The 13,885-nt window shown below is 45.0% G+C and overlaps 1 protein-coding gene across 1 annotated transcript in view; it reads left to right on the top strand.

Moving 5' to 3' along the window:
• The window catches only part of PTPN11 (protein tyrosine phosphatase non-receptor type 11), a 76,958-nt gene that overhangs the window by 54,798 nt on the left and 8,275 nt on the right, over nucleotides 1-13,885 (top strand). Inside the window, exons 10-13 of the mRNA XM_007468583.1 lie at nucleotides 1,714-1,845; nucleotides 6,242-6,396; nucleotides 7,302-7,369; nucleotides 7,870-8,021. Coding sequence (XP_007468645.1) covers nucleotides 1,714-1,845; nucleotides 6,242-6,396; nucleotides 7,302-7,369; nucleotides 7,870-8,021 — 507 coding nt within the window. The remainder of the gene's footprint in view (nucleotides 1-1,713; nucleotides 1,846-6,241; nucleotides 6,397-7,301; nucleotides 7,370-7,869; nucleotides 8,022-13,885) is intronic.

Raw genomic sequence — 13,885 nt, 5'->3', positions numbered from 1 at the left:
CCTCTGTCCTGCCTGTTGCCTGATTGCAGTTGTAGGAGGCCACCTGTTCTCAGAGGTCTTGGGGGCTGTGAAGAGAGGGTTCTCGGGTCACTTCAGAGGGATCAGGATTGGTCCCTCTCAGAAGAGCTGCCAGAAACTCCTAGAATAGACAGACGTTGGGCCAAGTCACTCTGCCCCCCCCCTCCTTACCTCCTTCTCCCAGCCTTTGTCTGTTTTCTCATTCTTCCTCTGTACTCTGCTGCTGGAGAGGAGAACATGATGGGCTTTCAGGCTCCCGCGAGCGTTTCTGGTAACTGTTCGCCTGTTATCCCCTCCAGTGCACAGAAGAAAAACCACACTCTGAATTCCCTTTGATTCCTGGGCTTTAATTTAAAAGCTAAAGTATTAGCACTCACATTTTAGAATTTGTTTGCCAAGGTTTACGTCAGAGTTTGGGAAACTGGGAGGAGGGCACAGTAGATTGCAGACATGCAGAGTCAGCTACAATGTTAGGAGTTGTGATTTAATTTGTCTTCTTTTGAGCGACCAGCAGTCCTCAGAATTGATTGGAGAGTGACAGCATTGCATACATTTAATAGTCAAAGTGTTTATTTGGGGATAATAAAAATTGTGTCAAATCTGTCAAAGAGGTTTTTGGATCTACAGAATCGTGGAGGGAAAGCTGAATTCAGAATAATACATAAAAGACCACATAAGCCATGCTAAGCAGAAAAGTAAACACTGCCCATTAATTCTTCTGTTGACCTTTCCTCCTGCCATGTTTTTTTTCTTTCCCTCAGTCATTGACTGTGGGGATGTCTGCAGCTGCTCTCTGATTTCTTGTTTTATAACAGTGAATTTCTCTGTCTTCCTAATGTACAAGGTAGATTTCTCTTGCTGATATTTGTGTCTTGGTTTGTTGAAAGTGAGTGGTGTGGGTGACTGCTCCCAGGAAAAAAACAAGATACAAAGGCATTCTCTGCCCAGGACACATCACCAAATATACGCAGACTCATCTCTCATTGAGCAAAATATCTTACTCTTTGGCAGCCAGAATGATTCCCTTGGTGCCATATTCTCCAATCTGCCTGCTCTGAAGCCAGCAGCTATTGCAGGCTTGGCGTTCCCAGGCACCCAGTTAAGCGAAGGTGACGTGTGTAGCAGGTATCAGATGGATCTGGATATAGAAAAAGCAGCTGGTTCAAAACCCCATCAGCTGCCTTTCTGTGCTGGAGTTATTCACACTTGGGTTAGATAAGGCGGGGAGACCTCCTACACTGGCACGGAAATGGACCAGACAGTCTGGCTCGTTGGGCAGCCCATCCACCTCCAGAGCCCCTGCTTGCCTTCCCTGCAGAGTGACTGGCAGATCTCTGGAATTCAGAACTGAGTGCATGCTAGGCAGCACCCTCATACTGGGTAGTCCCCTTCTTTCTGCCTCTTTGGTTCTTTAGAGAGAAATAAACAAACACTGACTCTCCTTGGACCTGTGGCTTAAATTAGACAATTTTGCAACAGCGGCTTTCTCTTCCCACTTCTCCCTGGTTCTCCACACACCTGCTTTTCTTTTTGAATTCTTCTTTCCTTCTTTCAAAACCCAACAGTTAGATACCAGACAGGCCGTTTTCCATGTTAGTGGTCATCAAGGAAGACTTGAACGTTGGTTTTCTTTTGGTTTCGGCTTTCATGTCAGAGTTCACAGAGATTAACTGTCTTTTCTCTGATCCCTTCCAGAGTAAATGTGTCAAATACTGGCCTGATGAGTATGCGCTAAAAGAATATGGGGTCATGCGCGTTAGGAACGTCAAAGAAAGTGCTGCTCATGACTATACGTTAAGAGAACTTAAACTTTCGAAGGTTGGACAAGTAAGTATATTGTCGTACTTTAGAGACTTTGGTAACTGCGCATGGTGTGCGCTAATCCAGGGTTGTGCAGTTACTCCTGTCTGTATACCTTCAGGCATTCGTTCACTCATTGAATAACATCCATCTATCAGGCGCCTTCTATGTGCCGGCACCGTCAAGGTACTACTGATACATCGCAAACCAGACCGGCACAATCCCTGCCCCCACAGAGCCTAGGGAGGTGGAAGGTTAAGGAGTAAATAACCAACTAAGCTTTCCGATTGTGCTCCAGCTGTGAAAGCCACAGGATGGTATGTTAGAGAGTGACTGGGTACCCGAGATGGAGTAAACAGGGAGGGCCTCTCTGAGGGGGTGCCATGCAAGCTGAGACCTGAAGGTGGAGCAGCATCCAGAGGGTCAGGAGAGGAGTGTTCTAAGCAGAGGGGGCAGCGAGTGCAAAGGCCCTGAGGCCTATTCAGTGACCAAATTCCATGGCATCAGCTTTTAATTGCTTGTAGTTCAGGTTTGTCCCTGGGGTGACTAACTTTGAATCCAACAAGATTTGGATTCATTATAATTTCATGGTGAGAGGGGCTTACTTTTTCAAAGTCCTTTGGGGACACAAAGGTAAGCGAAATAGCCTTTGTCCTCAGGGAATTGTAGTCATGTAGCCGAGAGAAGCCACGTATACAAAGTCCTGTGCTGTCGAGCAGACACCGGCTGTCACACCCGTCTAAGGTGCTGGAGTTCCGCCGAGGCTGGGCTTCCAGCCGGGGCATCAGGGAGACCGTCTCAGAAGAGGGTGGGCCTTTAGGTCGGGGTCTCTGTGGGAGAAGATGGTGGAGAGAGGGTCTCCCAGATGAAGTGTCATTGTCAGCCAGGGTTCTGAAGTGCCAACGTCAAGGAAATGGGGTTTACAGGGAATGAAGGCAAGTGGGGAATTGAGGGAGTAAACTTGGGTTGAGAGAGGTTGGGACCAAGTTGGGAAGAGCCCTAACTCGCATGTGAAGAAATGTAAATTTTAGGGACTTCCCTTTTGGTCCAGGGGTTAGGACTCTGTGCTTCCGTTGTAGAGGGCCCAGGTTTGATCCCTGGTTGGGGAACTAAGATCCCACATGCTGCAGGCATGGCCAAAAAAAAAAAAGAAAAAGAAATGTAAATTTTATTCATTGGCTGGTGTAGGACCCGTGACGGTTCTTGTGCCAAGTGGACACGTGTGGGAGACAGGTGCCAGGAAGGTGTCCTACAGCCCCCCGAGGGAAGAGTGGGATGGAGTGACTCCAGTGGCCAGGACACCTGTAACCAGGAGGGCTCCGCAGAGGTCTAGGTCTGTTGGCCTCGCTCCATGTTTTGCTTCTTGTTCCTTCCTTTGGAAATGAATATGATATAAAATGCCAGAATAAACTCTAGAAGAGAAGCGAGGGATGTGAGAGACCCCTGGGGGGGTGAAGTCTGTAGAGTGTGTAGGGATAGTTTGGCTATTGGAGGAGGAGGCAGAATCAGACATCATAGGGTTTTGAGTCTGAGTGGACGGTGGCACTGTGGCAGAGGTCTGAAAAGCTGGAAGATGTACAGGATGGTAGGGCTTGAATCGTTTGGGTAAAAGATGGTAGGGGCAATGGAAAGAAGGGGACCGACTGGAGATAATTGTGGATGTAAATGTGAAGGGATTTGATGATGGTGTGAATGAGGGGCGAGGGCTGCAGCAGATTTGAGGAGGGAGGGAGGATGAAGCGCAACCTGCTGGACACGTAAAGTTTGAGATGCCTTTGAGACATCAAGGCAGGATGCCAGGGAGGCAAGGGTGGAGGCTGGACGAGGAGGGGTATGGGATCTAGAGCATCGTGGATGAGGTGGGTTTGATCGATGGGGATAGCACTTCTTGGCCACAGGGGGGAAAGAGGAGAAGGTGGCCACAGATACAGGGAGGGGAGCTGACAGAGATTTGCTCTAAATTCTCTCTCAGGCCTGAGGCAAGGCCATCCATTGACATTCAGAGGGAATAAGAAGAGGTGAAATGTTTGAGGAAAGTGGGGAAAGGATGAAATAGTCATTGTGTAGCAAAGCAAGAAATACAGTAAATTTCTGGGCAGTGCTGAGTGCCCATTGAGGTAGTGAAGATGAACATTCAGTGATACCAGTCACCTGGTGTGAGTTTTCTCCAAGGACACTCTGTTCCTTGGGTACAAAACAGAGAAAGTGGGTGGTTAGGTTTGTCCAGGCTTGGGGCTTTGCTGGGGCGGAGCAGGGTGTGTGTGTTTGTGTGTGCAGTGGATGGAGAGAGGGTGGAGGGAGTGGAGGTCTGTGATGGAGAGTGGCTGTGAGGAGAGTGTGTGGAATCTGAGCTGGGCAAGCCAGCAGCAAGGGCAGGAGGAGGCAGGTGGAGGGTGGAGGGAGGGGCTCAGTGGTCTGGTGAGTTCCATGAGGTGGTCGGCGGACTGAAGTGAGCTGGAAGCCTTGGCAGTTGTGGTCCAGGGTGGGATGTCAAACTTCTGATGTCAGCGGGGCTGCGGTTGTGGGGAGAGGGTGGAGGTTCAATTGCAGAGACTGAGAGAGAGGCTGTCCAGCAGAAATGAGACAGAGATTTAGAGGACGTCGGACAAAGATTCCAGATAGGTTTTTCTTCAGGTTTAGTGACAAACTACCCATCTTCTCGTCATCAGGTGTTTCTCAGTAGCAGGTGGATTTTTCTTCAGTTTTAGTGATAAACCATCCATCTTCTTGTTATCGGAGATTTGGGAGGAGCAGGTACGGGAACTGTTGGTGTTTGGGTTTGTGTTTTGCACCCTTGGATGCAGGTGCTGACATGGGACCGATCATTTCTCCAGAATTGCTGGTCACAGATTACCTGCTTTTTTGTAGAGCTCGTTCCATGTTTTCTAAAGTACTATCACATGATCTCATTTAAGCCTCCTGATTGCCTCAGAAGGAGGGGTGGGAGCAGAGACCTCAGTGGCCATTTACGAAGGACGAGGAGCAAGGATGCTCCAGGTGCTGGATCTCTCTTGTTCCCTGTCCTTTCTGTAACCCTGGTAGCCCCCTGATCCCTTTTTTTTTTTTTTTTTTTTTTTTTGGTTTTGGGTTTGTTTTTGTTTTGTTGTGGCCCAATTTATCACCACCGCCCATTTTTTTTTTTTTTTTGCGGTATGCGGGCCTCTCACTGTTGTGGCCTCTCCCGTTGCGGAGTACAGACTCCGGACGCGCAGGCCCAGTGGCCATGGCTCACGGACCCAGCCACTCCGTGGCATGTGGGATCTTTCCGGAGCGGGGCACGAACCCGAGTCCCCTGCATTGGCAGGCGGACTCTCAACCACTAGCGCCACCAGGGAAGCCCAACCCCCTGATCTTTAGCTCACTGGTAACATCCAGAAAAATCTTTTTCTGACTCAGGAAATTAAATGCACATAATTCAAGAAAGGATCTCGATTGTGGTTCAGATTCCCTGGATGTTCTGAAGGTTACTGGTGGTGGACACTGGTCTACTTACTCTGTCTCTCTTTTTTAAAATCCCCTTTAAAAATGTTACTTAGCTTGGATGTCTCCAGATATGTCGGAAGAAGATGTAGTGACGAATAGTGCTGTTACAGTGATCTAATCTGGGTAGACCCAGAACATGACGCTTTTTGGTTTTTTGTGGTCTTGGTACCCTTGTTGACCTTTGTTAATGTCAGTCCTCAGAAGAGCACCAGTGTGCTGAGTCTCTTAACTGTCTCCTGTGCAGTGGCTGTGTGTTTAATTGACGTTGTTTAGTCCTCACAATGATATGTGACTGAGAGATTCTTATCTCCGTCGGCAAATGAAGAAGTTGAGGCTTAGAGATGTCCAGGGGCCGCAGTGAGTGTGAATCCTGAAATTTGGGCCTAAATCCACCCATCTGATTGCAAAACCTGTCTTCTTATCTGCTTTGCAGCAAACAGAGGTTTAAGTATCATATTATAATAAAAGTGTGTGTTGCGGGAGGGGAGGAGGGCCAGGTACAAAAAGACAAAGAGGAACAAGTGCTTGAGGGAATACCCGTTTTCTCATCTGGTGGGAGGAGGGCCCCGAGCCCCAGAGGCCTCAGTTGCCTCCCAGGTAGAGCTGCACTTGGATGAGGAGGATCAGGGACCTCATCTGCCCCTGGCTGAGGATTCAGAGACTGATTCAGGCTGTAGTTTCCTGAAGAACAAATAGCCGAACGAGACATCTTGGTTCTTATGGCAGAGGCCAAGGGTTGCCTCCAGGATTGCTCAGCCAGACCCAAAAGGAGGAGAGATCTGGGAAACTTGTGCAGGGGACCTGTAAACAGTGTGTGAGGAGGCTCTGTGCGGGCCCGGTCCCCTGGCTCACTTAGGATCTGGGAAAGATGAGGACCAGACGAATCCTCAACCCCTTGATTTATTTAATTCTTTTCTGGTTTTTCTTGGCTCTACTCCAGGGGAATACGGAGAGAACGGTCTGGCAATACCACTTTCGGACCTGGCCGGACCACGGAGTGCCCAGTGACCCCGGGGGCGTGCTGGACTTCCTGGAGGAGGTCCACCATAAGCAGGAGAGCATCACAGACGCGGGGCCTGTGGTGGTTCACTGCAGGTGACCAACCCTCCTACCTCCAGGGCGCTGCCTGTCCTGATGCCCAGGGGGCTTGTTTTTACCTGCCCATCCCCAGCTCTTTAACTGAGGGAAAAATTTAATCTCTGTTTGAGGCATTAAGGGACCACTTTGACCCAAAGTACATTTCTTCTAGATCCTACGGGACCACTGTGTACCTGGGGGTGGTGGGGCACAGGGTGGTAAACACAGTCCTTATTGTCAAGGAGCCCTTAGTCTGGTAATGTTTGCTTGGTTTTCTTTGTTAATATAATAATTTAGGATTCATCTCTTTGATTGTGCTTCTGTTCTCTTTTTCCACGGAAATAAGGTATATTTTTTCGCCTGACAATATACTTGTTTGCTTCAGAAGATTCAGACCGCTCCCCATCCAGGCTTCTAGAAACCAGGCTCATGGCCTCTGCACCAGAGTTTGCAGGCTGCTGGTGCCCAAGCTTAGATTTCATGATTATACTGGGGAAAGTTTGGTTTCCTAAATCTCTTTCATATGCAAGTAGATGTATGTGAAACGTTGTTTATTCAGTTCTTTAAAAGCTCCCTTTTATTGAGCACTTGCTCTGTACCAGCATCTGAGCTCAGTGTTTTTCATCCGTTACTCATATTTGATCCTCACAACAACCTATTTCACAGATGAGGAAACTGAGGGTCAGAGAGGTTAAGGGAGTGGCCTCAGGCACATTGTGCTGGAGAAGCTGGACTCCAAGTGTAGGATGGACTGAGTCCAAAGCCCTGTGCTCTTTGCTAATATATTTGCAAATATAAATAGACAATCTTATAAACACTCCCAAGAGCAGACATTGTTTCTGTTAATATTAATAGCTTGGTGTTGCGTATAAAACCCTCATGAATGACTCCATTGTCCTCGCTCTTCATCCTTCTGCCCACAGTGCTGGAATTGGCCGAACAGGGACGTTCATTGTGATTGATATTCTTATTGACATCATCAGAGAGAAAGGTAGGTCATCTGGAGGACAAGAAGCTACGGTTCCTGTTTCCAGCTTATGGAAGGAAAGTGCTAGTGAAAATAGCCTGTAGAAGAGAATTGAATGTTAAAGTATTTTCACAAAAATCTAGGCCGGAGACTTCAGCTTTCAGTATGTTTGCCAGAGAACAGAAGTGATGCTGTTTGAGCTTTTGGCATAAAACAAAGCCTAGGAGCTGTGGGTGCCACTGCTCTGGTCTTTTGTTGAACATGCAGCCGCCTAATCCTTGCTGATGGTATGGGACGGTGCTGTTGGAACGTGAGGGACCCATCACTCCTGACCCTTTACGCTGTAATCTTCTAGGATCCTTGGTATTGGTCAGAAGGCTGGTGCTGTAGCCCTTGGAACATGTTCGGTTAGAACATTAAAGACTAAATTTGCTTTATCTCTGAGTCTGCTAACAGTTGAGCATTAAACCACTTCACATTGTCTCTGCAGTTTATCCTGATACTCCATGGTGCTTGCTTTGTAGGTGTCGACTGTGACATTGACGTTCCCAAAACCATTCAGATGGTGCGGTCTCAGAGGTCAGGGATGGTCCAGACAGAAGCACAGTACCGATTCATCTATATGGCCGTCCAGCATTATATTGAAACACTACAGCGCAGGATTGAAGAAGAGCAGGTACCAAGCCTAGAAGGCTGGAGTGTGGATTTTCAGTGGTTTTTTTCTGGGCAGCTTGGATATGCTCTCCTTCCATGCAAAAGGACAGGCTCTGATAGATAACTGTCTTTCTTTGAAAAGGAGAAACAAGTTCCCAACCAAGAAGGGCCTCTCTGGAAACGAATTATTCCCTATTTCACAGCTCTGATTTTTCAGTATGGAGTAGCTCAGGAAGGGGCACCAGGCCTGACAGATTGGGGAAACAGCCACAGAAAAATTGGGAATTTCCCAGGCTCACATGGCAAGCTTAGAAAGCAAAGCCTCAGAGTTTCCAGCCTGTTCCACTTTTGGTCCAGGCGATATCCTGATTCCATCTCTTAAATAGCACATGGGGGTTTGAACCACCAATTTGGTCGAGTTGGAAACAGTAAAATTTCAATTTTAATAAGCCATGCATAATGAAGAACAATGTGGCATTGGTGCCTTTCCATTGGAAGCTATTCATAGCAGACACAAAGCTGAGTTAAAGAGGACTGAGGAGACTGCTCTTTTGGGAGCTTAGGCTTATCTCCCTCCCCAGCCGCAGCCCCGGCCCCATTGCTGTGCTGCAGACTGGATGGTGTCTAAACATCAACAGTATTTGCCTGCTTTACCCTGTTTATTGCCTTCCAGAAAACTCAGCTTCTCAAAATAGGACCTGCCACCTAATTGAAAGATGTCTAGCCCAGCAGCATAGCAGCCACGTTATCAAAGTGTGGTTAGCCAAAGTTAGTTAGTTAGTTTAGTAGGTTCTCAGTCCACACAGAAATGCTCACTAGATTGTTTCCTTGTACAAAAACATCTTCAGAAGCAGTGTGTGTATAGAAAGCTACCGCCAAATAGTTAACAAGCTACTGGTTTTGAACTTTACTGCTTTAAATCTGACTTTGTGTTATTGTAAGTGCTATGAACTGTTTAGATGGTTACTGTGGCTATTTTATATTTGTCTTCCAGTTATATTAATTTGGGCCAGGAATACTTAAAGCATAAAGTTGCCCAAAGATAAGGACTCCTAATAAATACAAGAGAGTATAGTACAGTTGGTACAAATGGAAAGTTATTCGGGAATATCTTGAAGAACATAATGTAGTCTTTTCTTGTTCAGAAGAGCTGGGGGGAAAGCTCTCTATTTGACGCAGAAGCTTTGGTTTTTCTCTTGTTTTGGAGAATTCAGGGACTTTCCCTCCCAGCTTTTCTGGCACTTCAGATCTTCTCATTACCATATATGGTCCCTCTGACCCTGAATTTGAAGTTGTAATTTGGATTTAGGAACTACTTAAAAAAAAAAAAAAAAAAAAAACCTTTATTGCTGCTCTTTTATTGGAGGTGAGGGGTAGGAGAGGTAGAATGTAGACAGAATGTAGTCTACAGAATGTAGACTATAGAAACTGAATGTCCCTGGTAATCCCATCCCAAGAGTACTAGAATGCATGCATGCATTCATCCACTCAGCCAAGACTTTTTTGGTGCCAATGTGTGTCAGCACATGAACTACTATTTGGTATATGAGCCTTTGGATTTATGTAGCCTAAATATATGTAGGCTTAGATTATATTTATTTTTAAAAATTAGGTCCTGTAATATGTTGTTTTCTGCATTGTATTGTTTGATTCAGTGTAGGAACTTGCTACTTGATTTAGTGGTAAAGTAAGAAGTACTTTATTTTAGCAGAAGGTTTAAGTGGCAGACCTAAGAACATGAAAACCGGGCTTCCCTGGTGGCACGGTGGTTGAGAGTCCGCCTGCCGATGCAGGGGACGCGGGTTTGTGCCCCGGTCCGGGAAGATCCCACATGCCACGGAGCGGCTGGGCCCGTGAGCCATGGCCGCTGAGCCTGCGCGTCCGGAGCCTGTTCTCCGCAACCGGAGAGGCCACAACAGTGAAAGGCCCGTGTACCGCAAACAAAACAAAACAAAACAAAACATTAAAACCACCTGATTTTTAAATTAAGCAAAAGAACAAAACTCATTTAGGATAATTAATTATTTTGAAATACAGTCATTTCCAAAATTATGAAGCATTAGGACCTCTGGGAGTGGAAGAATGTGCTACAGAGGGATAAATGAAAAAAAAGAAAAGGCAGTAGAGAAACAGCATTGGAAGGAGGAAATGCAGAAACAGGTAGGAATCTAGAGGAAATGCAAATGAGCAAGACTGAGAAAATTCTCAGCTCTTTATAAATGGATCTTCTCACACTCTGCTGTTTACTTGGAAGTAGAGTTCTTTTGTTAACTTCCATTTCAGAATTAAAACAATTTTTTTTTACTTGCAGAAACAGTATAATGGAATTCCCTTCACCCACCTTTCCTGACTGTTAACATTTTAACACATTTACTTTATCACTGATTCATATTCTCTCTCTCTCTCCATATGTATATATACACACACACACATATATAAATAACTTTATATATACCTATATAATTTTTTAATGAAATGTTTGTAGGTTGCAAACATTAATGTCCCTTTGCCTCCAAATACTCTGATGTGTATTTCCTAGAAATAAGGACATTCTCTGATATAACCATAGTAAAATTATCAAAATCAGGAAATTAGCACAGATACAGTAACTATTTTCGAATCTATAGACCATGTTCAGATTTTGCCAATTTGTCCTACTAATATCCTTCGTGTGGTTCAGGGTCACGTGGTACATTTAGTTGTCATGTATTTTTAGTCTCCTTTAATCTGGAGCAGTATTCAATCTTTATCTTTCATGACCTTGACATTTTTGAAGAGTTCAGACCAGTTGCTTGGTAGAATGCTCCTCAGTTTGGATTTGTATGATGTGTTCTCTTGATGAGATTCAGGTCATGCATTTTTGAGAGGACGGTCACAGAAGTGATGCTGTGTCCTTCCTGGTGCATCACATCATGAGCTCCTTGGTTTGTTTCACTCCTGGCGGTGTTAACTTTGATCACTTGATTAAGGTGTTGTCTGTCTGATTTCTCCACTGTTAAGTTGCTGTCTTTCCCTTTTTAATTAATATCTTGTAGGTAGATATAAGAAACTATATAAATGAACAATTTTTCATCATACTTTTTGCCTACCAGTTTTATATTCATTCACGATTCTTGCCAGGAAAAATTACCACTGTGACATTTGCCCAATGGTGATTTTCTCTTTCCACCATTCCCTTTTCACTTATTAGATGGAAGCCTATTATAAGAAATAGCTTTCCTTGGGCTTCCCTGGTGGCGCAGTGGCTGAGAGTCCACCTGCCGATGCAGGGGACACGGGTTTGTGCCCAGGTCTGGGAAGATCCCACATGCCGCGGAGCGGCTGGGCCCGTGAGCCATGGCTGCTGAGCCTGCACGTCCGGAGCCTGTGCTCCGCAACGGGAGAGGCCACAACAGTGAGAGGCCCGTGTACCGCAAAAAAAAAAAAAGAAAAAGAAAAAGAAAAAGAAATAGCTTTCCCATCTTCCTTATTTATTTATTTATTCATTTATTTATTTATGTCAGAATGGGTTATAGTCCATTACTGTTACTTATTCTGTTGCTTAAACTGTCCCAAATTTGCCTAGTGGGAACCTTTTCGAGTTGGTTCCTGTGTTTTTTTGATATGTTCCCATTTTTGATTACTTCCTTACTCTTTTTGACACCACAAGATGATCTAGGTTCATCTTGTACTTTCCCAGCCAGTTTTCTAAGGAGCCCTGATTCTTCTTATTGAAGAGTGGTATTTCAAAGCCAAGATCTGGTTACTGGGTATGTTTGTTTGTACTGGTATAATATTCTTTGAATTGCTAATTAGCAAATTAATTACTCCTCTTGTCTAGCTCTCTCTATATAATCCCTCTCTCTCTCTCTCTCTCTCTCTCTCATATATGTGTGTGTGTGCGCGCGCGCATGTGTGTATGTATATATATATATATATATATACATGCACACACACATATATGCATGAGGCCATGCCTCCATTTGTCCTATTTTATTTGTTTCCCTAGCCTTGTGCTCCTTCACATGTCTTCCATAATCTCCTTGGTTCAATAAAAAGGTGTTTTCACATTTGTTCATTTGTTTATTCATTCCTTCATTAATTAAAGTCAGTTGTATTATGTGCCAGGCACTGTGCCAGATCCTGGAAATATAAGTAGTCATGTTCCTGAAATGGAAATAAATCCGTATGATGGAGTAGAAGGAGTTAGAGGGAGAGCATGGAGCGTGTTGGGTGAGATTAGAAAAGTCAGCAAAGGCCAGATTTCGAGGGGGCGGGTCTTGCAGGCCATATTGAGGATTTAAAACTTTATCCTAAGGAAAATGGGAAATCACTGAGGATTTTGAAGCAGGGGAGTGACATAAAAAGATCCTCGGGTCTTCCCTGGTGGCGCAGTGGTTAAGAATCCCCCTGCCAATGCAGGAGACATAGGTTTGATCCCTGATCCGGGAAGATCCCACATGCCGTGGAGCAGCTAAGCCCGTGTGCCACAACTACTGACGCTGCACTCTAGAGGCCTCGAGCCACAACTACTGAGCCTGCGTGCCGCAGTTACTGAAACCCGCGCGCCTAGAGTTCGTGCTCCGCAACAGGAGAAGCCACCGCAGTGAGAAGCCTGTGCAGCGCAACGAAGAGTAACCCCCGCTCACCACAACTAAAGAAAGCCCGCGTGCAGCAACGAAGACCCAACGCAGCCAAAAATAAATAAATAAAAAATAAATAAATTTATGAAAAAAAAGAGATTGTCATTTTAAAAAGAGGGCCCTGGCTTGAGAGGGAAGGCTGGGTGGGCACGAGGCTTGAGCAGCTGCAGGGGGACCAGCATCAGTGAGAATCGATGGTGGTTTGGACAGGATAGCAGGGGCTGATAGTGAGCCCAGGGAGAGTAGAACCAGTGAGATTCTGTGATTAGATGTGGAAGGAGTCAGGGTGTTTGTAATCCTGACATTTGAGCCCAGAGCACCCTGGATGCATCATCTTGTTGTTCCATAACTTAGACAAGAACATTTTCATTTTACTCTCTCCCTGCTCTGGGCTTTTGGGCTTTTTTGTAATTTAAGGTTTAAGAATGTAACTGGGTTTACTCACATGGAAAGATATTTAATACCAGATGATTTTAGAGCCTCATGGTTGGTTCCTCCTTTCAACCTTGGCTGTGTGTCAGTTGACAAGACTGTAAGATTTATTATAAACATTGCAAGCGACTTGGTAACCATGCTATGTCATTGAATTCCAGTGGAGGATAGATAAATTTCAGATCATTTTCTTAGACCTCCTCTGAAATAAATTTCCCTCCACTCCCCAAAGCAAAACAAAACAAAATGGAACAAAACAGCCCCTACCCCCTGAAAATTTTTCTTGATCTATAAGACAGCCTGGGCTGTCATGGTTCTGAGAAACAAACCCATCTGACTTGTGAATCAGTTTTATTTCTTGTTTTTCCAAAATAAGCTAAAAAGCTCCAGCATTTTTATGTTATTCCTCGAGCTGCTATGATTTTTAAAAATAATTCCTGTTCCATTTGCATTAATTATTCCTCATTGGAAAATTCTTTTGTCATCACTTCATGTAGAAATATTGATTTTGATTTTCAAGAATGTGTAGTAGGGAGAAAGAAATGGGGGGATGGAGTTTCAGTCATGCAAGATGATGAGGTTCTAGAGATCTGCTGTACACCAATAGCAAGTGGTTAACAATATTATACTGTACACATAATGTTTTGTAAAGAGGATATATCTCGTGTTTTATTTTAAACCACAATTTTTAAAAAAGTGTTGAGTAGAAAGCATCTTTATGCTTCAGTTTATTGTATATTTAAATTTTTTATTTAAAAAAATGAGTTAGGGGCTTCCCTGGTGGCGCAGTGGTTGAGGGTCCGCCTGCCAATGCGGGGGACGCGGGTTCGTG

The sequence above is a fragment of the Lipotes vexillifer genome, unplaced genomic scaffold (genome assembly GCF_000442215.2).
Source record: "Lipotes vexillifer unplaced genomic scaffold, Lipotes_vexillifer_v1.1 scaffold573, whole genome shotgun sequence".
Taxonomy (NCBI): domain Eukaryota; kingdom Metazoa; phylum Chordata; class Mammalia; order Artiodactyla; family Lipotidae; genus Lipotes; species Lipotes vexillifer.
Note: the sequence above shows the minus strand (reverse complement) of the source record. Positions and strands in the feature narration are given on the sequence as shown.